This window comes from Siphateles boraxobius, unplaced genomic scaffold (genome assembly GCF_051911475.1).
Source record: "Siphateles boraxobius isolate OS27281-9 unplaced genomic scaffold, OSU_SipBor_1 73, whole genome shotgun sequence".
Taxonomy (NCBI): Eukaryota; Metazoa; Chordata; class Actinopteri; order Cypriniformes; family Leuciscidae; genus Siphateles; species Siphateles boraxobius.
In genome coordinates, this window is record NW_027509201.1 from 2,900,512 (window position 1) to 2,927,187 (window position 26,676).

Here is a 26,676-nt window from a genome sequence, read left to right on the forward strand (position 1 = left end):
TGCAAATTGAAGCATTGCTGTGGGTTCTGACAGCGCTGGGCTAAAATAGTCAAAACTCCCCCGTCCTCACCACCTGAAACTTATTAAGCATAAATCTGGCCAGCCCTGCTGATGAAACCCGAAACTCATATTGACTTTAAGGGAGAGCACTATAAATCTTCTTTTCTCTTTCTTTACCCCCCCCCCCCCCCCCCTGCTTTACATTCCTCCGGTATCCTTACAAAGTCCTGCCTCAAACTTCATAAGGTTCAAAATTGAAAACGTTGCATGCTAACGTGGTATGACGGTTCTGTGGAAACTTGAAGAAATAAACAAAGGGGCCGGAGGTGGTGAAGTCTGAAGTTTTGGGGCTGGGTTTGGGTTCATAATGAGCGACAGCGGTACAGAAATGACCTGTGGTTCTGTTCTGTGGCCTTGAAGGGGATCCGGTCGTGTTTGTATACACAGATATTACAGTGGAGTCAGTGGAAGTGGACCTAAGAAAGCATTTAACATTGTGTCTAAACCACAAACGTGATATTTTACTTCTGTTTTTTTACGTACACCACAAGTTTATCTGCAGTATTTTACTCTTTTCGAGCTATGGTTCGTTTATCAAGCACAAATCATTTGTACACGTTGATTATGCTGTTATTTGTGGGTGCCTTGACAGGAGATTCTGTTTCTCTTGTCCTCCAGGCAAAACCACAAGCAGCTTGGCAATATCCACCAGACTGACCGTCTCTGTTTTCTAACTGATGGATCATCTTGTTCACTGTGTGCTTTTACTCATCCAGGGAAGATGTGGTTTGTGTGGAAAGAGAGGACTTCACGGCTTTTCCTCGGGGGGATTAAAGTGTGGAGCTGGACTGAGGGGCGTCTCCAGCATTCTCTGAAGCTATTGCATGAGAGCAGGATGAATCTCAAAGTTTGTGTAGAAACAATGGCTGGTGAAGACGGAAGAATAAAAACACATTTGTGTGAGTAAATATTTGGATTCAGGATGACAACTATGTGAAAAGCATACGTTTGCCAAGCAATTACTGTAGCACAGGGCAGAATTCAACATAGACACTGAGGAGAACAAGTCTCCACCGATAATCAGATATGGCCCATGCAGTATTTGATATTCTTGATGCTGCTCTGCTTGTTTTTATGATGACAAGGCGTTTTAAAAGTTGTAATTCAGGCTAGTTTGCCTCAGTGGTCTTACAGTGTCAAATTACCAATGTCAAAATTATTGAGATCACCAATCAACTCAAAGAAGGCGGGACTTTACTTTAAATTAATTCCAATGCGACACGCTTTTGAGGTAAGATGCAAGTTGCCAAATATTTAATATTTGAAAACTGTTTTTATGATGTTAAAATTATGTTAAACAACCGACATCAATATCCAGTAATGCAAACTACTCAACTTTTTGTGAAATTTCATCATTTGAATTTAAAATATATGCAATTATAATTTACTGTAATTTAAATGTAATTAGTAACTAAATGTGATTGAGACAAGAAGCATTAACAAAGCAGTTTTTCTTCCCATATTATGCATGCAATAGCTGGGTTTCAGTCACGTGATTATGATGACGATTATGATGACGCGGGAAGGCGGGGCGATTTCAGATTGAGGGCAGGAAGTAAACATGGAGAATACGTCTATGGAGGAAACCGTTGCGGAGAGTCCGTATTGAGCCTAATTTACCTTGATCATTTAATGTTCCATTCCCACTGATCCCCTGAACGACAACCTAGTGCTATATAAACACACACACAAAAAACACGTTGGCTAGCCAACATACCGTCGCTGCAGACACGGCATTAACAGACTCTGCTTCTCCCAAACCGCAGACGTAACGTTACGTTAAAAATCCACTTTTTACGCCGTTGTTCTGTGAGCTTTTTACATTTCTCACCTTTATGAATGACAATCTTTGGTACTCTATAAAAACACTTTCCCTTTTCTCGATTAGAACGATTGGAGCAGGCGTAAACTACACAAAACATTGATGGCAGATCCTCAGCTATTTCACTTCCTGCCCTCCATCTGAATTTTCGCGCTCTCGCGATGCAGCAGCGTGATGTCACGTGAAACCAACCTATCGTCACGTCTGTTTTGGGTTTTTGGTTCATGTCTGTTATTTTGATACTTAGTCACGTTCCATGTCATCTTGCCATGTCTTGTGCTTCCCTAGCCTTGTGTCATGTTCTCATTGGTTTATTCGGGTCATGTGTCATGTCTCTGATTGGTTTATTGTATTGGTTGTGCACAGGTGTCCCTTGTCTGCTCATTAGTCTTGTGTGTGTATATATAGCCCTCTTGTTTCATGGTTTCAAGTCAAGTCAAGTCTCACCTCACGTTGGGATTATCAATGAAAAAACGCTTCCAAAGGTAGCCGAAAACACGTTTGACTGGATTAATTTCGTAGTGTAAACACCAATGTGGTCGAATGTGTTCGAACAGCCACAAAAGAAGCCGACTCTCCGCCTACTGACCTAATGCATAAACATTATGGGACGCACGCTAGACAGACGGGATTTAAACTGTCGGCTGAGGACCCAAGTTTGTTTGGAAAACAAAAAACGCCCCAACCACAATGTTCTCTCACCATTCCTGATTTCTAACACACACTCACTGTTCGGCTGGTCTTGCGGCTATCAGAGCAGAAACTAAAGCTGCTGCTCTCCGTATGTTTTTCTTTTGTCTCCGGGCACGTTTATATGTAGATTGCGAAAGCTTATTTTGACCATTAGATCTAAAAAACCCATTCATTTACCTGCCCATAGACTCTACACTTCTAAGAAATCAGGACAGAAATGATTGAAAGTGGACAAAAACACCAAGTGTAAATGGGAACACGTCTCCCCTGTCTACTTGTGATCTGATCGACCAAAACGCATCTTAATACCTGGTGTAAAGAGGGCCAAAGTGGTGGTGTACGGCACAAGAGGTCCCTGTAATCGGGTAATGAGGTCTTATAGTTCAAGGTTGAAGAAGGTGTGAAAGGTCAAAGGTCAGCAGGAAGTTGAAAAAGACAAGCTACAGAAACAGGTCAGAAAGGCAAACTTCCAGTGCAGTGGGGAAAACAAACCTGATACCAGTCACTGTATTTGGCAAAGACTGTGTTGCTGATTAGATACTGAAAATCTTGGAAGGAGGAAAAATATGGCTCTGGAAAAAATTGATATAGACCTATAGAATCTGACCTCACACTCATCGCTTACTTAGACATTTTTAATTAATCAGTAACAAAACATGCCAATTTGTCTGAGAAGCGCTGGCTTACATGCATCAGAGACATTTCCATCTCAGTGGAAAATCTGACTGGACTCAATGCACCATAAAGAGCTGGCAGCATTAAGATGTCTGTGTTTAAGGGTGGTGTTGGGCCGTGTGCTGCAGCCGCGACAGAAAGGAGATACTGTAAAAAGAGCGGGAGGCGGGCGATGGTGTGTGTGGAGGTGTTATAAACCTGCACCACACACAAAGAGCCTACTGTGTAGGGGTAGCCCGCAGGTCACACACATATGCATACACACTCTCGCTCGCTGATTTACCCAGCCTCCCACCTGCAGAAGCCTGCCTGCTACAGATTTCATACAAATAAAACAGCACGCAATGAAAATATGAGCTTGAGCTGGAGAAAACAGTGAGTGAAAAGGGTGAAGAAAAGACAAGAACCAACACAAGGCTTCAATCTTAAGCTACAATGTTCCATTGTTCCCAGAAGCGGGTTGAGGGGGTTTGGAAGAGAAAACAGCAGGATTTAGGCAATATTCATTAGGTTCTGTTAATAACGGTTCTGCTAAATAACAGAAATACAGCAGTTGATCTCAGTGGCAAGCAGATGCGTGTTGTGACAGCAAGAAGAAACTGATTTCACTGCATAAGTGGAAACTTCTTGTCAAGTTTATACTACCAGTCTCTTCTGCTCATCAAAGCTACATTTATTTGATCAAAAATACTGTAAAAAAAAGTAATATCGTGAAATATTATTACAATTTAAAAGACCTGTTTTTTATTTGACTATTTAAAAAAGATGCAAAGTGGAATTTTAAGCATCGTTACTCCAGTCTTCGGTGATTTTCAATTCAATTTACATTTTTTTAGGGCTTTTCACAATACAGTACATATCGTTTCAAAGCAGCTTTACAGAAAATGTATGCGTCTACAATAGAATTTAGAGTGATCTGTTATCAGAGACGACTGTCTAAGTTATGCAGTAGTCAACATTTGAAGTGGATCAAAACCTTTCATCTAAGTTATGAATTTTGAACAATACCTGTTCTTGTCTTAGGACAACTTTAATTAACTTTTTTGATCCACTTCAAATGTTGACTACTGTATTTCAGAAATGTACATATACAAATCACACAGTTAGCTAAAATTTTATTAATTTAAACAATGTAATAATTTAAGGCAGAAACAATGAGCTCACTGAAGTGATGAATACACGTTTGTTAAAAAATGATTATGACACATAGGAAATTGTAGCATCCTTCAGAAATCATTCTGATATGATGATTTGCTGCTCAAGAAACATTTCTGATTACTATCAATGTTGAAAACAGTTGTGCTGCTTCATAATTATGTGGAAACCGTGATACACTTCCATTCAAACGTTTATAAAAAGGGAGAAAGATTAAATGATAATAATAATAATAATACTTTTATTCCACAAGGACAAAAAGTGACAAAATTAAGAATAAAGACATTTATAATTAGAAAAGATTTCTATTTCAAATAAATGTTTCCACAAAGCAAATATTAAGAAGCAAAAACTGTTTTCAACATTGATGATAATAATAAGAACCATTATTAAAGTTAAGCAATACTAATTGATAATAATATTAGAATGAAGGATCATAACCCTGTAGAAACCGCAGCTGTCTAATAAATTCTAAAATAGATTCAAATAGAAAACAGTTGTTTTAAATTTTAAATAATATTTCAAAATATTGCTGGTTTAACTGTATTTTTGATCAAATAAATACAGCCTTGGTGATCATATGAGACTTTAAAAATCTTTAAAAACTTTTAATTATTCCAAACATTTGACCGGTAGTGTAAAGTTGTAAGCAATGCCACATATATAATGCAGTCAAACTTCAATGATAAGACATGCAACATAAACATATGTGAAGTACAGCATTTTGGTGCATTTGTGTGCTTTTTTTTTTCTTTCACCCAGGCATTTGAGGAGCAGCATTTGAAATGTAAGAGGCAGCTGTGCGGTATATATGTATTATTTAAAAAAGTTGGAAGCTGAATGTTTAAGGCTCAATCTTTGTTTAGTTCCATACATCAGCACAACAAAACCATCAGGAACACTCACACAAACTTCTGTTTACATCCAAAAATGCAGAAATGCAGCAATGACCCACAAATTGCTGAAAACAACCAAATGGCGCTCATAAATACACAAACAGTCTTCATTGTAAGTTTGCTGAGATTGCTTCAATGGTTTTGCTGAGTGCATAAAGATGTATAAATATTTACTGTAAATCTGAGGATGGATTGAAAAGACTCTTGGACTTGCTTCATGCTTGCTTGGTCCGTGTCATGGACTTATTGTATATTTTCTTTTGCTGAATAAGAGAGACAATAATGTGCACTCAGATATTCTCAAAAAGACTGTTTAAGAGTGCCTTGCTTTCTGGCGAGGAACCGCCATATCAAACCAGACACACTTACAGCACTGGGGAAAAACATAATCTTTATAACTAGTGTTTTTTTAATGACCAATGCCAATAAAATAGAGATTATAGGGTAGCCTAAAAGTTAACAATTTAGAGAGGTCTATTATCAGAGGGGACTGTGTCCAAGTAATGGATTTCAGAAATGTAGCCTACATATACAAATCAAGCAGCTAACATTATAAATATACCTGAGGGGGAAATAAAAGTGCTAAAAGTACATTTTTGTAAGCCAATATTACAGTGTGTGCTGCAAGCCGTTAAATTAAATGTACTTCTAAAGAGGGATTGACCGTTGAGTAACTCATATTACTGCAATGTATTACAAATGACGTTTACCATCTAACTCTCTAATGAAATAACAGAGCCTCTTAGTAACGTTTGGCCTCACTGGACAATGCTTTCATATCTGCTATGAAGTGATAAATCCAGAAAAGTTTGTTAACATCTCCTGTCAGGACTTTGATTAACTGATGCAGGGACGCCATTACGGCTGTCAGAGCCCGGTAAAGAGAGCCATGCATCAGACGCATGACACGGCCATGTGATTATGTGTGAGGGACCACATCCAAGATCTCTGAGCGGTCAAGATTATGTCAAAATACATTCTGTCATATTCCCTCACAGCACCCCCACAGGGTCAGGCCTGTTATTGGCTCCAGGACGTTTTGGCAGTTTACGGCTCGTGATGTGCATCCTCACATTTCAAGACGAATTTCTGCTGTCAAAGTATTTTCTGGCGAGCTGTCATCAGTTCAAACGAGGGCAAAGTGCTGTCATTTTATACGACTAATTTGACTGGACAGACAATTCTGCTGCTGTCGTCAAACTCATTTCGAAAAGTTTTCAAATGTGCCAAGAATGTTTGGAATTCTGGCCTGTCTACATGCAAGCAAAGAGTGACAGTTTTGCTGCAACACGAAAGAATAAAGGCCTTTTCACACCAAAGACGATAACTATACACATATAATCTCATTATATATTTTCATTTTTGGGTGAACTATCCCTTCAACACCTTTAAAACATTTTTTAGGTTTGACTTTAAAATGGTCACTTCTAGAAAAGAAAATGACACCCATGCAGCAAGAACATATAAATATAATTTCACTCCTCTATGCTGAGCCCCAGCACACATCTATCATTCTGTCCTTTTAATTCTCCGTGTTAAAAGAGCACATTCGGCCATTTAGTGAAGGTTATTTGCAGATTTCTATCAAGAGGTTCAATTGCTAAATTAATTGAAAGAATAACAGGTGTCAAGAAATGGCAATTCTTAAACCCAATTTTATTTATTTTTTGGGCAAAGGGCTTGTAAGGGTTCTTCCATCAAATTTTCAGGAGACATTCATGGAGTCAACAAAGTGTCGGTTTATTGACTGTAACACTTAAGTACTGACACACATTGTGCAAACAAAGAAAGGAAAAAAAAAAAAAAACACTGACTAATAAATGGGACATTACTGAGTTCTGGGCCTCAGATGTTTCTCAGGGATCCCTCACCAGAACTAACTCAGCCACAGAAAATGAAGCCATGTTAACAAACCAGACCAAACCATTTTATAAATTACAGGGGTCTCACAAAATTCTCATTTCCTTACATCAAACACAAAAAGGGAAATATATATAAATACACAAACTCGAATAAACAAATCATAATTACCATAAAACAATAATGAAAATACACTTAAACATACACACAAAAACACATCCTTCAAACACATTCGAATTAGCACACGACCCCAACCCATATCGTCCCCAAAAAGTCTTTTATTTACTGACATAATATGAAACAAAAAAATTGAAATCAAAAGTTTTGTGCTTCATTATTTTGTCTTTAACCCTCAATCCCAGGTTTCTCCCTGGTCCTCACACACCTGGTGGTGCTTCAGGAGGGTTTACAGGAGGATTACAGGTCTGTCAATCTCCTGAACGCTGGCCCGGAGCCACACTTAACCCAACCCTGCACTCTCAACTCATTCTGGGATGCCGCTCACCCTGGGCAACCAAACACTAATGCATCTATCCTGTAAACAACAGACCAGGTGTGCCAAAAAGAAAGAGGAAAAAACAGGGCGAAGTGAAACATTTATGTCTGTGAAAAACTCCACTGCATAAGTTTTCAGTGTATTACTGAATGTTTGTGTGAGTGTATGCACAATATTATTAACAACTTTTGTTATGTTATATAATATGGAGTTGTTTATTATGTTGGTTGTTTTATATTATTTGTACAATATGCAGGAGAAAAATAGTCATATACACAAGACTTTAGATTTTTGTATTTTTTTTAAAGTGTCTTACCAAGGTTGGATTATTTTGATTTTTAAAAAATATTTTAATATTTAAATATTTTAAATAACTGTTCTCTATTGTAATTATATTTTAAAATGTAATTTATTCCTGTGATCAAAGCTGAATTTTCAGCAATTTTTGCTAAATTAAAAAATCTAAAACATTTTACTGACCCCAAACTTTTGAACAGTATGTGTGTTACTGTTCTCATGAATGCTATAGCAGCAAATGTAATGGCTTATATGGCAGTTATAGTGCACATGACAACAAGCATGCATATAACACATGTTTTGGCAATGTTTACACCTCAACCACAAAACCAGTAAAAAATAAAAATAATTTAATAAAATAAAATATATAAACCAATAATAAAATAAAAATAGTCAGCCTCCATAAAAGTTTGAGAGAGTTAGAGCAGAGTTAGGAACATTAGATAAACGAGCATGTCTCTTACTAAACAGATGATATCTCCCATAATGCATGATGAACTTTTATTTTGACAGCTCCATCCTGAGTTATCATTACTATCTGGTTTCTTAACAAGAGTGCAGTTACAGAAATCAGGTGGCTGATCTTCACAATCTTCACAAGACCCTAGGGGTTCATGATGGAACTATAGGGGGATTGTGAGATTAAATTAAATCTGGAAAATAACATCAGTATATTATTGAGATGAAAATTCTTTCCAATGCCCCTCTGAAATCCAAAAGAAGTAATGTTGTCATATCTAATTTATTTAAACTTGTATTTCATAAGATCTGCTGCATGTACTGCAGTTGTAAGGTGTGTCAAACAGATTTTAAAATGGGGCTGTTTTATGAGACTTGAAGGAGCTTATGTCAACTGGATACTAAATCAATAATTCATTGTGCTTATTAAATCCATACCTTTTAATGGATATTTTTGGAACCCATTCATGGGGACCTTTGACAATATTTTGTATTTTTGCATTAGTATTTTGATGACAACAGATTCTGTACTAAATTCACTTTGTTAATTGAGCCACTGTTATGATGTTTCAACACATTTGTTTACAATTTTCAGGGGAATTCTGGGATAAAGGAGTATTTTAACTGAAAAACCAACACATTTACATATAACAACATCATGTGTGCTCTAAAAAAGCAGCACACTATATTTTGATAGTTCTGTTTAATGTCATTACTCAATCCTTAGACTCATGGATTTGTGCCAGATATTTAAAACACACACACACACACACACACACACACACACACACACACACACACACACACACACACACACACACACACACACACACACACACACACACACACACACACACACACACACACACACACACACACACACAACCATGATAAGAAAATATTTATTTTCTTTTGCTGTAAGGACCTTTGAAATAACTGAAATCATTTGGCGAAGTGATATGAACATGTAATGCGGTCAGGTCTGAACTGCCTGGAACTACTTTAGCAAAAACAGGCAGTAATGCCACCAACATTTTAGATAACAGTGAAAATTCACAATTCTAATGTAACTAATGTAAATTTAATACATTATTAAAGACTAGTACAACGTTTGTAATAAAATAAGAACAGATAATCAAATTACAAGCAAAAGTGCAAATAAATACAATATAACAAAGATGCACATGAAATAAACAGTGCTTTTCAGGTTTTTCAGGTAGGTCTGACAGTAGTTTTCAGATACAGGAATTTAATAAAGTAAGCAAATTTAAAATAACACTGCATAGTCTTCATTGTATAAATTAAGCATCCTTATTAATTAGTCCTTAAGTTACAAAAGTTATTTAGTCAAGAGCAGTAAGTGATTTTTTCTTTGTTGTTTGCTGTTTGATTAAAGTCCCTGTAAAGTCAAAATTAAGTATGTGTTCTGAGTTTGTCACACCACAGAAAAATGTGTCATTAGCCAACCAGTCAAAATTTGAATGATAAAAAAAGGCGGCAATTACATAAAATAAGCTATCAAAATCTTGAAAAAATGAGCAGTAGTTTCTGCTCTCAAACGCTTGGGGCGTGTCCGCTGGCTGCGCTGAAACCACGCCCACTTGCGGGAAAGCTGCTGTCGAGTTACTGTGTGGACTACCTACTATAATTACTGTATAACATAACCACACCACACAAGGCAACTTACACTCATTGGTGGGCACGCACTGCCGATGATGGCACCAGTTGTCGGCACGACGGGATGATCACTAAAGAGGCGGGTGTTAGCTGTGATCCTCAGCTCTCTATCAAGGTGGCTCTTCACAAAATTAATCCACCTTCTTGATGTGATCGTTTTTCGGAAATTTAAATAAGGACACCGATTTGTTTTGTACATGATCGCATCCAGGTAGTATGCATTTCCGTGACGAAGACATAGCTAACTAGCAAACTGTAGGCTGTAGTAAATAATAATAGTACTGGCAAGAACTCGCGATTGAGCGGCAAACTGATGCGAATGTGCTCTATTTATATTGTTAGTGGAGCGGCCAGCCTCAAGGGCTCCAGTGCGTCATCAAGTAGGGGCGTGTCCAGGAGCTCAGGGCTCCAGTGCGTCATCAAGTAGGGGCGTGTACAGGAGCTCAGGGCTCCAGTGCGTCATCAAGTAGGGGCGTGTCCAGGAGCTCAGGGCTCCAGTGCGTCATCAAGTAGGGGCGTGTCCAGGAGCTCAGGGGCTCCAGTGCGTCATAAAGTAGGGGCGTGTCCAGGAGCTCCGGGCTCCAGTGCGTCATCAAGTAGGGGCGTGTCCAGGAGCTCAGGGCTCCAGTGCGTCATCAAGTAGGGGTGTGTCCAGGAGCTCAGGGCTCCAGTGCGTCATCAAGTAGGGGCGTGTCCAGGAGCTCAGGGGCTCCAGTGCGTCATAAAGTAGGGGCGTGTCCAGGAGCTCAGGGCTCCAGTGCGTCATAAAGTAGGGGCGTGTCCAGGAGCTCAGGGCTCCAGTGCGTCATCAAGTAGGAGCGTGTCCAGGAGCTCAGGGCTCCAGTGCGTCATCAAGTAGGGGCGTGTCCAGGAGCTCAGGGCTCCAGTGCGTCATCAAGTAGGGGCGTGTCCAGGAGCTCAGGGCTCCAGTGCGTCATCAAGTAGGGGCGTGTCCAGGAGCTCAGGGGCTCCAGTGCGTCATAAAGTAGGGGCGTGTCCAGGAGCTCAGGGCTCCAGTGCGTCATAAAGTAGGGGCGTGTCCAGGAGCTCAGGGCTCCAGTGCGTCATCAAGTAGGGGCGTGTCCAGGAGCTCAGGGCTCCAGTACGTCATCAAGTAGGGGCGTGTCCAGGAGCTCAGGGCTCCAGTGCGTCATCAAGTAGGGGCGTGTCCAGGAGCTCAGGGCTCCAGTGCGTCATAAAGTAGGGGTGTGTCCAGGAGCTCAGGGGCTCCAGTGCGTCATCAAGTAGGGGCGTGTCCAGGAGCTCAGGGGCTCCAGTGCGTCATAAAGTAGGGGCGTGTCCAGGAGCTCAGGGGCTCCAGTGCGTCATAAAGTAGGGGCGTGTCCAGGAGCTCAGGGCTCCAGTGCGTCATCAAGTAGGGGCGTGTCCAGGAGCTCAGGGGCTCCAGTGCGTCATAAAGTAGGGGCGTGTCCAGGAGCTCAGGGCTCCAGTGCGTCATCAAGTAGGGGCGTGTCCAGGAGCTCAGGGGCTCCAGTGCGTCATAAAGTAGGGGCGTGTCCAGGAGCTCAGGGCTCCAGTGCGTCATAAAGTAGGGGCGTGTCCAGGAGCTCAGGGCTCCAGTGCGTCATCAAGTAGGGGCGTGTCCAGGAGCTCAGGGCTCCAGTACGTCATCAAGTAGGGGCGTGTCCAGGAGCTCAGGGCTCCAGTGCGTCATCAAGTAGGGGCGTGTCCAGGAGCTCAGGGCTCCAGTGCGTCATAAAGTAGGGGCGTGTCCAGGAGCTCAGGGCTCCAGTGCGTCATCAAGTAGGGGCGTGTCCAGGAGCTCAGGGGCTCCAGTGCGTCATAAAGTAGGGGCGTGTCCAGGAGCTCAGGGGCTCCAGTGCGTCATAAAGTAGGGGCGTGTCCAGGAGCTCAGGGCTCCAGTGCGTCATAAAGTAGGGGCGTGTCCAGGAGCTCAGGGGCTCCAGTGCGTCATAAAGTAGGGGCGTGTCCAGGAGCTCAGGGCTCCAGTGCGTCATAAAGTAGGGGCGTGTCCAGGAGCTCAGGGCTCCAGTGCGTCATAAAGTAGGGGCGTGTCCAGGAGCTCAGGGGCTCCAGTGCGTCATAAAGTAGGGGCGTGTCCAGGAGCTCAGGGCTCCATGGCGTCATCGAGCCCCGTTTTAGACCCGCCCAGAAAATCCGGAAAATAGCAATGGTGAAAAACTGTTTGAATGTCTAACTCCACAATTCAGTACTTCACAGTTCACAGTCTTTGTAATATGTTTTAGCAATACATTTCTAACATTTATTTTGTGCTTAGAATTTTTTTTAGAATTGACTTTACAGGGACTTTAACATTAAAAACAGACCGCAGCAGGAATATTAGGCTGCTGTTACTTTAACAGCGAATTAACGGATTTTATATACTGATACTGTACACATGCATTTACTTTCTCAACTTTTTACGTTCACTTAAGACATAATTGGCGATGCTTACTAGGATACTTGCTATTTTTTGGCATAATTTTGTGTGAATTTGTCAACACTCAAGAAGTGCAAGAAGACATGAAAGAGAGCTCAGTTTAGTATTCATTACGAAATTAGCTCCTTTTCGCTTCTTCTTATGCTTGAATATTTGGGCCGTCAACTGTCCCAAGCGTCGTTCATGTTTGTTCATGTTCATGCATAATTAGAATTCATAAAAACCAGTTAAGTAGCGAGTGACACCGTTTCATACTCGTCAACGCCGTTTTTTACTTGGCGAGTGTTAATAAAGAGCATTACTTGGATGTCAACATCTACATTACAAGTGAGTCAAAAACACCTTTACATTTGTATGCACACCATTTGCACAACAACACAAAGCATCACAAACCGGGAAACGTGCCCTGAAACCAACACTTTCAACAAATGCCCTTCTGTTTTTCTGGTTTCTCTCCTGTTTTAATTATCCATGCAGTGGTCTGAGCGAGGAAGCCCATCCGTTCTGCGTCCCGCCACCCCATTACTCTTGATTGGCTCTCAGTTGCCGTGGAGATGGAACACAACCTATTGTGACAGGTCCCAGAGCTTGCTGACATCACCTTGGCAACGGTGCCATGTATACAATAGGCTGTCCTGCCAGCAAGGGCTCAGTTAAGGACCGGAAACATCTGACGGCTGTTTAGGTGTGTTTACAGTCCTCGCTTCCCACTGTAACTCATCAGGCACAGAGGGGCTCTATTAAACTGTAGCATTTAGTTCTGCGGCCCCTGGGTAAAAGCCCACAGCTCCTCTCATTCATTGTATTCAGGTCCTAAAGTGTTTTTCCATTCACAGCACGGCTATAAATAGACATCTCTGTGCAGGTTTTTAATTAGTGGCTCATACTTAAGAGTTTCGGGGATTGTTTACAGTACATCTCTTACCCTATGTTTTAAACTTTGGCACGTGACTGATCCCGGTCATATCCCTCAAACTATTTGATTTGTTGAGGAAAGGTATGCTTTTTTCCCCCAATTCAATTTTGTACAAAAAGGCCACAAATGTGTATTGGGGTAATGTCTGAGTAGTCTGATTTATTTTAGTAAATCGGTTTGTTTATACCCAAATGAATCAGGAACTGATGAAGTCCATCAGTTCCTGAACCAGTTAAAAAAATGTTTTAAATAATAATTAATAATTATTAAAAATTAATAATAATAATAAGTCACCTTTATCCATTACATATTCGTTTTATACAATACAGATTGTTTAAAGCAACTTTACAGTGATAACAGGTAAATTATGCATTTCGGCTGTTGTTCAGCTGAAGTCCAGTTCAGTGTTGATTCAGTTCTGTTGTAAAGATCATCAATTATTAAATTTGTTAATTTAATCTATAAAGAAGTTCTGAAAAAAATAATATATTCTAAGTTATTACCTGCGGAGGTTTCCAATAATTAAAATCGATGTTTTTTTTCAGAATGTATCATATATCATATATGGATTATGCGTAAAAGTGAAAAAAAAAAAAAAATGAACACCATGCTTCTTTATGATATCTCCCAAGGGTAGCATGTACAGGGTGAAAAGCAATGGTCCTAGTACTGAGCCTTGTGGTACTCCATACTGAACTTTTGTTCGATATGACACCTCTTCATTTACTGCTACAAATTGGTAAAGGTCGAATAAGTATGATTTGAGCCATGCCAATGCATTTCCACTAATGCCAATGTAATTTTCGAGTCTATTCAAAAGAATATTGTAGTCGATATTATCAAACATGCAGCAACTATGCAGCACTAAATAGTGTTTCAGAAAGTTTTAAATATTTCACCTCGGTCATTTATCTTCATATTTTTTTGTTTTTGTTACATAAATGTGTTTTAAATAGTATTATTATTATATTATTATAATTATTCTAAATGTGAATAATAATAAATTACATAAAAAACTTATTTATGAGCTGTGTGATGTGCATTAGAGAAGTTATTGTAATTTCTGTCAATATTTATTGTCTTGCTTTGCTGTTTTTTCGAAGGGAAAAAAGTCTGAAGAGTCTTTATGGAGATTCTTTTTTCATTTGGCATAGTGCATAAAGTGCACCCATATGAAATTTTTATAATTGAAAATAATTATAATATATACACTGTATATATTATAATTATTTTCAATTATAAACATTTCAATATTGTAGTTATTAATATAAATATTTTAATATTACTAAATTATATTATTATTATTAATAAAATATTGAATCTATTTAGTTAACCCTCTGTTAAATAGCTATGATAGCTACTATTTGTTAATAACATGTACCAAACTACTACTTATCATGAAACTGCACATGGAACATGGACAGAGGTGATCCAAACGCGGGCTTTATTAAGAGGAGAATCCAGAGACAGGTACAAGGAAACAGGCAGGGGTCAAAACCAGGTAAGCAGTCCAAACAAACATCAAATCCGTGCAGGGATAAGGCAAACGGGAAACCGGGAACAGGCAGATAATCAAGGAACCGAAACACTAGAATAGAAGGAAACTGGAACAAGGCTAGGTAATGCAGTCAGACACATACAAACACTTACAATACTGAGCCCTGAACAAAGGGAAAACTCAGGCTTAAATCAGGGACGCTCAATCTAAAACAGGTGCAACAAATAAACCATAATCAGTCCAGGGTGAAACATAATGGAAACAATAAACTAGGAAGGAGTGCCCTCCAGAGGCTCAAGCGGGCACTCCAGCCGCAGATCGTCACATAACCCCCCCTCTAAGGAGCGGCTTCCAGACGCTCCTAAGAGCTCCGGAGGGAGGTCGACGGGGGATGGGATGGAGGGCCAGGCCCGTGGAGAGGCAGGGGGCCAGGCCCATGGAGAGACCTGGGGCCTGGAGATCAGAGCAGGGCAAGAGACCACGGGGAGGCACGCTCCGCAAGTAGCCAGGGCGGAGCATACTTGGCAGGAAGACAGGCTGGAGCATAAGTGACAGGTGAACAGGACAGAGTACACATAACACAGGACCAGGGCAGAGGACACTTAACAGGGGACCAAGACGTGGGGAGCACAGGGCTGGACAGGACCAGTGACATGGTAAACTCAGGCGAAGGTGGTTGTGCAAAGGTCCATGTAGGCACCACCTCCATGACCCTCTCAGGTGTAGGTGGTAGTGCAAGGGTCCACGTAGATGCCACCTCCATGGCCCTCTTAGGGTACCTATTGCCCCCCCCAAAAAAGTTCATGGGGAAATTGAAAGCTAAAGCCTCCGGGCTGGAAACCGCTACTGGAAAAGGCTCCCGAAGCTTGAGAGGCGCAGGTAAGGCGAGGCGCAGAGGCGGGGCCGGCAGGGCGAGGCGCAGAGGCGGGGCCGGCAGGGCGAGGAGTCTGGGAACACCCACCGGAGCCTGGCGAACCAAACGAGTCCTCCTCCTCCTGCGACGGCGAGTCACTGGGCTTGATACACTGACTTGACTGGATTCACTCATTTGGCTCGACTCATTTGATTCACTCGACTTGGTACTAGACTCACTTGACTCACTTGACTCGGCGGCACTTGACTCACTTGACTCGGCGGCACTTGACTCACTTGACTCGGCGGCACTTGACTCACTTGACTCGGCGGCACTTGACTCACTTGACTCGGCGGCACTTGACTCACTTGACTCGGCGGCACTTGACTCACTTGACTCGGCGGCACTTGACTCACTTGACTCGGCGGCACTTGACTCACTTGACTCGGCGGCACTTGACTCACTTGACTCGGCGGCACTTGACTCACTTGACTCGGCGGCACTTGACTCACTTGACTCGGCGGCACTTGACTCACTTGACTCGGCGGCACTTGACTCACTTGACTCGGCGGCACTTGACTCACTTGACTCGGCGGCACTTGACTCACTTGACTCGGCGGCACTTGACTCACTTGACTCGGCGGCACTTGACTCACTTGACTCGGCGGCACTTGACTCACTTGACTCGGCGGCACTTGACTCACTTGACTCGGCGGCACTTGACTCACTTGACTCGGCGGCACTTGACTCACTTGACTCGGCGGCACTTGACTCACTTGACTCGGCGGCACTTGACTCACTTGACTCGGCGGCACTTGACTCACTTGACTCGGCGGCACTTGACTCACTTGACTCGGCGGCACTTGACTCACTTGACTCGGCGGCACTTGACTCACTTGACTCGGCGGCACTTGACTCACTTGACTCGGCGGCACTTGACTCACTTGACTCGGCGGCACTTGACTCACTTGACTCGGCGGCACTTGACTCACTTGACTCGGCGGCACTTGACTCACTTGACTCGGCGGCACTTGACTCACTTGACTCGGCGGCACTTGACTCGGCGGCACTTGACTCGGCGGCACTTGACTCGGCGGCACTTGACTCGGCGGCACTTGACTCGGCGGCACTTGACTCGGCGGCACTTGACTCGGCGGCACTTGACTCGGCGGCACTTGACTCGGCGGCACTTGACTCGGCGGCACTTGACTCGGCGGCACTTGACTCGGCGGCACTTGACTCGGCGGCACTTGACTCGGCGGCACTTGACTCGGCGGCACTTGACTCGGCGGCACTTGACTCGGCGGCACTTGACTCGGCGGCACTTGACTCGGCGGCACTTGACTCGGCGGCACTTGACTCGGCGGCACTTGACTCGGCGGCACTTGACTCGGCGGCACTTGACTCGGCGGCACTTGACTCGGCGGCACTTGACTCGGCGGCACTTGACTCGGCGGCACTTGACTCGGCGGCACTTGACTCACTTGACTCGGCACCACTTGACTCACTTGACTCGGCACTTGACTCACTTGACTCGGCACTTGACTCACTTGACTCGGCACTTGACTCACTTGACTCGGCACTTGACTCACTTGATTCAGCTGGCACGCGCTCAGACTCAGTAGAAAACTCTTGACGCAGGAATATAACGGAGCTTACGTGAAGTGTTGTAACGTCGGGATTCACATGTTGCGTGGATACGGCGGACCCTTTACGAAGCGCTGGTTCAACTGGGCTTTCATGTAGCGCAAACTCGGCGGAGCACGTGTGATGCGCTGGTTCACCGGGAGACAATTGATGCGTGGATTCAGTGGGTACCTTGTAAAGTGGCGAATCGTCGGGTCCTTTGTGAAGCAAAAGTTTCAAAAAATCCACAGTAAAAGCCGAACCGCTCATGGAAAGGGCCAGGTCAATATATTGGGTTAGAGTCCAGCTTGAACACGGAAATGGTATAGCAGAGCCGAGCGGTTCAGACAGTCCTCCCCGAAAGAGCATCATCAAACAGAAATCATTCAAGTAGGACTGACGAGAGAGCTTCAAAAAATCTGTCACAAAAACCTTGAGAGGACGTTCTCCTTGACGGAGGCTTACGATCTGCGCTGTGGGATCCATATCGAGGTCAGTGTTCCTCTCAGCCGCTGGATCAGTTGTGGCTCAGTATTCTGTCATGAAACTGCACATGGAACATGGACAGAGGTGATCCAAACGCGGGCTTTATTAAGAGGAGAATCCAGAGACAGGTACAAGGAAACAGGCAGGGGTCAAAACCAGGTAAGCAGTCCAAACAAACATCAAATCCGTGCAGGGATAAGGCAAACGGGAAACCGGGAACAGGCAGATAATCAAGGAACCGAAACACTAGAATAGAAGGAAACTGGAACAAGGCTAGGTAATGCAGTCAGACACATACAAACACTTACAATACTGAGCCCTGAACAAAGGGAAAACTCAGGCTTAAATCAGGGACGCTCAATCTAAAACAGGTGCAACAAATAAACCATAATCAGTCCAGGGTGAAACATAATGGAAACAATAAACTAGGAAGGAGTGCCCTCCAGAGGCTCAAGCGGGCACTCCAGCCGCAGATCGTCACACTACTAAGTAAGTTATGTCTATCATAAAGATATATTGCATTTTCTATATGTAAACTATATGTTTTATGAAAAGCACTATACAAATAAATTAGATTTTAATTGAATATATATAGCACATGATTCATATGGGTGCATTTTATGCACTATGCCAAATGAAAAAATAATCTCCATAAAGACTCTTCAGACTTTTTTCCCTTCGACAAAACAGCAAAGCAAGACATGTAAATATTGACAGAAATTACAATAACTTCTCTAATGCACATCACACAGCTCATAAATACTACTAGGGGGTGCTAAAGAGCAGATTTGCCATTAGTAACAGGCCATACACTGTTTTTTGCATTTGTTTGCCATTAGTATTGTGTGTCATTTCCAAAAGCTTTACTCTTTTCCTGTGGGGGCCGCATGTATTTCCATAACAAACACTGGATGAATTATGTCTCAAAAGGCAAGATATCCTCACAAAAAATGTATTGGTAGTGTTTTGTGAATTTTTTCCCCCTAGAACTATCTTACATCCAATAAAATAATTAATATCACTAAGAAAGTGCAGAAATGCATTTGAGCGCAAATAACAGATATTTTTTAATGCAATATATGTGTGACTTAAATGTCCTACTGTTTTAGGGCCGCTGTAAATATCTGAAAAACAAAGTTGCGTCCTGTCTGTGGCTCTTGAAAACAGACGGCAGGGCAGCGCTCGGATCTTGCGATAAGCCGGGCCATATGAGTTACGTTCTTTCTTCTGCAAACATGAACCCTGCTCGGCTCCGGACTGAACAACAATGCAGTGCCTCCAGAGGCCCCGTGTTGAGTTTACTCAGTGGCGTAATGTTTGAGCTCCCCGGGGCCCCGCAGCTGGCTAATGCCTGCCTTATCACAGACCCTCTCACTCGGGCCAAAAGCTCTGTGAAAGACCATGGGACCTGTGTACACAGCAACTGCAAACATACCTCAACAAAAAGAGAGGGATAGAGCATGAGAAGGGGCTTATCAAGCAGCGATCAGTGTTTGTGTCTCAAAAGAAGGCATGTATAAACTAGACTGAACAAAATGTGAGAGGTGTTTGCTAAACTCACAGCCATGATGCTAGAGTGTTCTGGGTGTTTGCCAGGGCCTTGCTACATGTTTGCTAAGGTGTTTTGGGTAGTTGCTAGGTGGTTGCTATAGGGTGTTCTGGATTTAATTAGAACTTAACCCTGGGTTATAGTCATGCTAAACCCTGCTTTTAAACCCAGGTAAAGGAACTTTTCACACTTGTAATTTAGAAGCGGGTCATTGTGATTTTTCCAAGTGAGACATGTTCCTGGGTCAATCTATTTTGTTGATCCTGAAACAACATTCCTGTCCAAAAATGTAATCCTAACCCTATCCCTACCCCTAAACCTAACCCTACCCACAACTTATCCTAAAAGTCAGAGGGCAATGATGGGTGAATAACACTGATGTAGAAGCACCAAACCCTAAGCATAAACTTGACATAAACTGCAAACTTGTCCCTCAAATCTGATTGGTTGATTGGAATGTTGTTCCAGGATCAACAAAGATGAAACAATAGTGGCCCTTTTTTCATCCGAAACATGTCCACAATCTTGGCCTCTTCTACATCTTCCACTTTTTTTTGCCTCCGTACCCTTCCACCACGCATCCTTACTCCTCTACTTCTACTTGTTGACTCTGTTTGTTTCCTTGTTGTTCTTCCATTGTCTGAATTTGTTACTCTGTGTTGTGCTCTGTCTATATATGCGTTCCAATTGAAGATTTATGACATGCATCTCTGAGATATTTTAGAGAACTGGTTGATCTAGCCCTTTACATTTCCCTTCATTAGTAAAATTCAAGATTCACCTGTGCAATTCATAAATTCAGGATACATTTACAAACAAAAAAAAGGTCTAACAGAAATGTATCGAAAATGTTCTTAATGACATATGCAAGGAACTAATGTTTTGGGGAATACGACTATACTCAACAGGGAACCAGTATAATATATTTTGATCAACTTGACATAAGCAATTGATAATTTAGGAAACAGCAGACAGTTGCACATAATCAGTTGCATGAATGTACCAAAGCATTTGCAATTTGTTCAGAAGAACAAGAAATTGCTTTTATGATGTGCACACATGACTAGATGATGTGGAGGTTGAACAAGTAGTTTTGAGAATTTACAACTTTCTAAGATGTAGTTTCTGACCATAATTTGGATTTTAAATTTGGCCGATGCTTTTCCTTTGAAAGTTAAAATTTCTTCAGTTCATGCATACCCTGCGAAAAACAAAACAAAACAATAACCAATAGCAGTAATCTCTACTGCAGGAACTTTTGCAGATGTCTGAGTCTCACTCCAATAGATGCTCCATGCAATATTGTGTCTCTTGGTCTGGTTATTTAAGTGCATACTGAAGTCTGAAATACATTTTATATTGTTAAATGTTCCCAGAAGTAACATGGTCTAGTATCATAAAAGCAAAATGGACTGAATCAAAAGACTTTGGTAATGTTGGATAGGGAAGGAATGGAAAGTGTATGGAGATGAGAACGTGTGCAGACCTTTGTGACTCATCACACCAGTCTGCACTGAGTCAGGAGATGAAGCAAAAAGCTGGAGAGTTCATTGCATTTTCCACACTGCTTGCTTTGGTCTTGCCCTTTGGGTAGCTTTCTCACTGGCAGACACTGTTCGGCACTGGCAGGATCGTGGTGACTTTCCATTTGTCCTTTTTTATTCCTTTTCCTGGCATCTTTCTACTAGTGCTGTTCCACCTATTAAAAAAGACAGATGCCCATGAGTAAAGGTAAGGACAGAAGAACATCTCTGATCTTTTTTTCCTGCCCTCGAGCCATATACTCACTGAAAGAACCATATTTGGCTCGAGAGCATCAGTTCTCAAGCAGAATGTGGAATACCTTTTATACTAGTGCATTTTCGTTTTAAAACTACTTTTGCTACGGATACGCCTGCCGTCCACACCATTCTGGAGTCTTAGATACTCGAAAATGACTTAGATCCTCGAAGACTGACCCCGTCAGTCAAGACCGACGCAAGACACGCAAAGGACACAACCCATAGCAACGCTTTGGCAACGCTTGCTCAGACTGACAGATACGTAAAAATAAACGTGGATTTAGGCTATTTTAGTACACATTGTCATGCTGCTAATTATAATGAAATACATTTTGTTTTATTGTGAGTGTGTGCGTGCGTGTGTGTGTGTGTGTGTGTGTGTGTGTGTGTGTGTGTGTGTGTTTGTGATATATTGCACATTTAGGCTAATAGTAGGTCATTCAGATACCCAGGTCTCTTGCTTTTTTGGGATTATGTGCAACACATTTTGCTCAAAACCAATGTGTTTTAAAGATCACAGATCTAGTATGTTGAGGTTTGCTGGGTCATTAGCTTTTTAATGTTTGTTCCGACCATTAGAAAACAGCTTAATGTGCCAAAAGCGGCTCACAATCATTACCACATCCCAAAAGCAGAGTCCTTTGAGTTTTCTTGGGCATGAAAAACCCTGAACAGAAACGGATGTGGATAAGAGCCTTGCAAAAAAAAAAAAACTGTTTTCTATTAAGACCCCAAACCCCCCCACCCCCCCCCCCCCCCCACCCACACACACACACACACACATACACACACACACTACCAAAAAAGCAAGACGACCCTCTTTGCTCTCCTCAAGAAATGAGGAGGAATGTTAAGCATAGCTTTGAGAAGATTAGGCAGCTTTGCGACAGCGCATGGATGTGTGGACATGCCAAAGGGTCTCAGAAGATAAAAGGACTTTGGATCTCTCTGGTTATCAGGCAGAGTTAGTCACAATGCCTCTGCTCTCCTGTTCATTAACTTCACGTGATGCCAGAGTTTTAGAACAGAAAACAGTACCAGGAAGAAATGTGGTGTAAGTTTCAAATGACATACTAGTGTATTGCATGCTGCACAGTATATACTGTATTCTGCCCACTATTTTATAACGAGCCTATGAATCAATGAACATTTCAAACTCTAGCATTTTATACTGCTATTTTGTTTTCGCTACCTCACCACATTACATATTTAATACAGAAAGTAATAATAATAATAATAATAACAATAATAACTTTATTTTGTATAGCGCTTTTAAAAGTCAATTCTCAGAGCGCTTTACATAAGCGAGAAAAAAAGAGAATAAAAAAGCATGATAAACAATACAAAGCAAAGTATTTCAGACATGTTTACAACCCTAAAAAACAATGTAAAAAATAAGTATCAAGACATATAATAAGCCCATGTAATACATCTGTTACGTACTGGCAGGAATGAAGCAGAGAGTGAATCCAATCGCAAGCACTTTATTTAACAAACTAGTAATCTCGAGGGAACTCAGAACAGGAACACGAAGACGAAGACAGGAATAGCAAACATAACAACATCAAGAACTCACAAGGACTGAACTAAAACACAGGGTTTAAATACAAGGGAACACAAGCTAAACAAGATAACGAGGGGGCGTGGTTAAACTGAAACACCTGGGAAGACTAATCAACATAACAGGGAACAGCTGAACATGGGACAAGACACATGGCAGGATCACATGACAAACAGGGAATCACATGACAGACAAGAACAAGGAACAAGACACAAAACCCACACCGTGACATAGCCCCTCCCCTATGGGCGGCTCCCGACGCCCATAAAAAACAAAAGTTCAGGAGGGTGGTGAAGCGGAGGCGGTCTTGGGGGAGGGACGGAGGGCCAGGTCCGTGCAGGGTAATAGGACCAGGGCATTGCAATGGCCGACCTGGGTCGTGAAGCGTGGGCAACCAGGGCGGAGCAGGAACTGCAGACGACCAGGGCGGGGCAGGCAGCGCAGGCGACCAGGGCGGAGCAGGCAGCGCAGGCGACCAGGGCGGTGAAGACCCTTCGGGCGGCCAGGGCGGTGAAGACCCTTCGGGCGGCCAGGGCGGTGAAGACCCCTCGGGCGGCCAGGGCGGTGAAGACCCCTCGGGCGGCCACGGCGGTGAAGACCCCTCGGGCGGCCACGGCGGTGAAGACCCCTCGGGCGGCCACGGCGGTGAAGACCCCTCGGGCGGCCACGGCGGTGAAGACCCCTCGGGCGGCCACGGCGGTGACTCAGGCGCAGGAACAGCAGACACCGGCTCAGGAACAGCAGACACACACCCTGGCTCGGGCTCAGGAACAACAGACACACACACTGGCTCGGGCTCAGGAACAGACAACACACACACTGGCTCGGGTTCAGGAACAGACAACACACACACTGGCTCGGGAACAGACAACACACACACTGGCTCGGGTTCAGGAACAGACAACACACACAATGGCTCGGGAACAGGAACAGACTCTGGCTCGGAGGCGGCCCTCTTGTCCGTAGACACTGGTTCAGAAGCGGCCATCTTGTCCGTAGACACTGGCTCGGAGGTATTGAGGTGAACTGTCTCTGGATCGGCAGACGTGAGGTGAACTGTCTCTGGATCGGCAGACGTGACTTGAACAGTCTCTGGATCGGCAGACGTGACTTGAACAGTCTCTGGATCGGCAGACGTGACTTGAACAGTCTCTGGATCGGCAGACGTGACTTGAACAGTCTCTGGATCGGCAGACGTGACTTGAACAGTCTCTGGATCGGCAGACGTGACTTGAACAGTCTCTGGACCGGCAGACGTGACTTGAACAGTCTCTGGATCGGCAGACGTGACTTGAACAGTCTCTGGACTGGACGGGACCAGCGGCGAGGACTCTGGGCTGACAGGAAGTACAGGAAGGACTTCCAGGCATTGCGGGACGCGGGAAGTCCTCTTCCTCCTCCGTCTCCGAGAGCGAGAGGGCGCTGGGCTGGACGGGACCAGCGGTGAGAGTTCTGGGCTGGACGGGACCAGCGGCGAAGAGGACTGAGCGCTGGGCGGGACCAGCGGCGAAGAAGACTGAGCGCTGGGCGGGACCAGCGGCGAAGAGGGTCTTGAGCTGGGCAGGACCAGCGGCGAAGAGGACTGAGCGCTGGGCAGGACCAGCGGCGAAGAGGGCCTCGGCTCTGGCTGGACGTGGCTGACGTGAAGCTCTGGCTGGACGTGGCTGACGTGAAGCTCTGGCTGGACGTGGCTGACGTGAAGCTCTGGCTGGACGTGGCTGACGTGAAGCTCTGGCTGGACGTGGCTGACGTGAAGCTCCGGCTGGACGTGGCTGACGTGAAGCTCCGGCTGGACGTGGCTGACGTGAAGCTCCGGCTGGACGTGGCTGACGTGAAGCTCCGGCTGGACGTGGCTGACGTGAAGCTCCGGCTGGACGTGGCTGACCTGAAGCTCCGGCTGGACGTGGCTGACCTGAAGCTCCGGCTGGACGTGGCTGACGTGAAGCTCCGGCTGGACGTGGCTGACGTGAAGCTCCGGCTGGACGTGGCTGACGTGAAGCTCCGGCTGGACGTGGCTGACGTGAAGCTCCGGCTGGACGTGGCTGACGTGAAGCTCCGGCTGGACGTGGCTGACGTGAAGCTCCGGCTGGACGTGGCTGACGTGAAGCTCCGGCTGGACGTGGCTGACGTGAAGCTCCGGCTGGACGTGGCTGACGTGAAGCTCCGGCTGGACGTGGCTGACGTGAAGCTCCGGCTGGACGTGGCTGACGTGAAGCTCCGGCTGGACGTGGCTGACGTGAAGCTCCGGCTGGACGTGGCTGACGTGAAGCTCCGGCTGGACGTGGCTGACGTGAAGCTCCGGCTGGACGTGGCTGACGTGAAGCTCCGGCTGGACGTGGCTGACGTGAAGCTCCGGCTGGACGTGGCTGACGTGAAGCTCCGGCTGGACGGTCTCTGGCTGGACGGTCTCTGGCTGGACGGTCTCTGGCTGGACGGTCTCTGGCTGGACGGTCTCTGGCTGGACGGTCTCTGGCTGGACGGTCTCTGGCTGGACGGTCTCTGGCTGGACGGTCTCTGTGCTGGACGGGACCAGCGGTGAAGGCTCTGGAAGCTCTGCTGAGACGTGGCGAGGCTCTGGAAGCTCTGCTGAGACGTGGCGAGGCTCTGGAAGCTCTGCTGAGACGTGGCGAGGCTCTGGAAGCTCTGCTGAGACGTGGCGAGGCTCTGGAAGCTCTGCTGAGACGTGGCGAGGCTCTGGAAGCTCTGCTGAGACGTGGCGAAGCTCTGCTGAGACGAGGCGAGGCTCTACAGGGCTGACGTGAAGCGAAGACTCGGTAGGCGGGACGGTCTGGACGAACCGAGTCCCAAGCAGGATAGCCTTCTTGGCAACCCGTGCTGACTTCAGTGCGGGATCGACCACGCTGGACACCAAACCCGGACGGCTATAGATCGATCTGGTGGGTGGCTTGATAATGGGAGTGACGTAAAGACCAGACTGAAGGGATACTGCAGGTTGACGGAGTTTCTTCTCCTTCATGTCCACAGCAAACAAAGAAATGCTCAAGGAAAGGGCCAGGTCGATATACCGTTCTAGCGTCCAATCGGTATAGTCATCTGGCATCATAAGAGCGATGTCCTCGTCTAGTCCACTCCGGAACAGCTCTATCAGCTGGGCGTCGTCTAGGGATGCTAAATGGCAGCAAACCCAGAAATCCTTCACATACCTTACTATGGGCTGGCCATCTTGTGACATAGACGACAGGTATCTCCTTAGGGCCTGGTTGCTTTTGGCTGCTGGACTCATTTTTGGTGAGTTCTTCTGTTACGTACTGGCAGGAATGAAGCAGAGAGTGAATCCAATCGCAAGCACTTTATTTAACAAACTAGTAATCTCGAGGGAACTCAGAACAGGAACACGAAGACGAAGACGAAGACAGGAATAGCAAACATAACAACATCAAGAACTCACAAGGACTGAACTAAAACACAGGGTTTAAATACAAGGGAACACAAGCTAAACAAGATAACGAGGGGGCGTGGTTAAACTGAAACACCTGGGAAGACTAATCAACGTAACAGGGAACAGCTGAACATGGGACAAGACACATGGCAGGATCACATGACAAACAGGGAATCACATGACAGACAAGAACAAGGAACAAGACACAAAACCCACACCGTGACAACATCACATAAACCACCACTGAAATCACCTTTCACTCAAATGCTTCCTTAAAAAAATAACGTTTTAAGAGATGATTTAAACATATTCAAAGATGATGCATTTCTTATTTCGGAAGGCAAAGAGTTCCATAGCTTTGGGGCAACTGAAGAGAACGCCCTATCCCCCATAGTTTTTAGGTTCGTTGCCGGAACAACTAAAAGACCAGCGTCCGCCGAGCGAAGATTACGTGTCGGAATGAATACTACTTTGTGAAAGTGGCATTATGTATT

The 26,676-nt window shown here is 44.3% G+C and overlaps 1 protein-coding gene across 3 annotated transcripts in view; it reads left to right on the forward strand.

Moving 5' to 3' along the window:
* Window positions 1-14,856: 14,856 nt before the first annotated feature.
* Window positions 14,857-26,676, forward strand: part of LOC143724446 (tripartite motif-containing protein 29-like) — a 42,774-nt gene continuing 30,954 nt past the window's right edge. Inside the window, exon 1 of one of the 3 annotated variants that reach the window (XM_077217500.1) lies at window positions 14,857-18,050. In XM_077217500.1, the coding sequence (XP_077073615.1) occupies window positions 17,966-18,050 (85 nt within the window). In that variant the 5' untranslated portion in view covers window positions 14,857-17,965. Of the gene's footprint in view, window positions 18,381-26,676 lie in introns of all 3 variants that reach the window. The other 2 variants (XM_077217503.1, XM_077217504.1) reach the window with 2 other exon arrangements.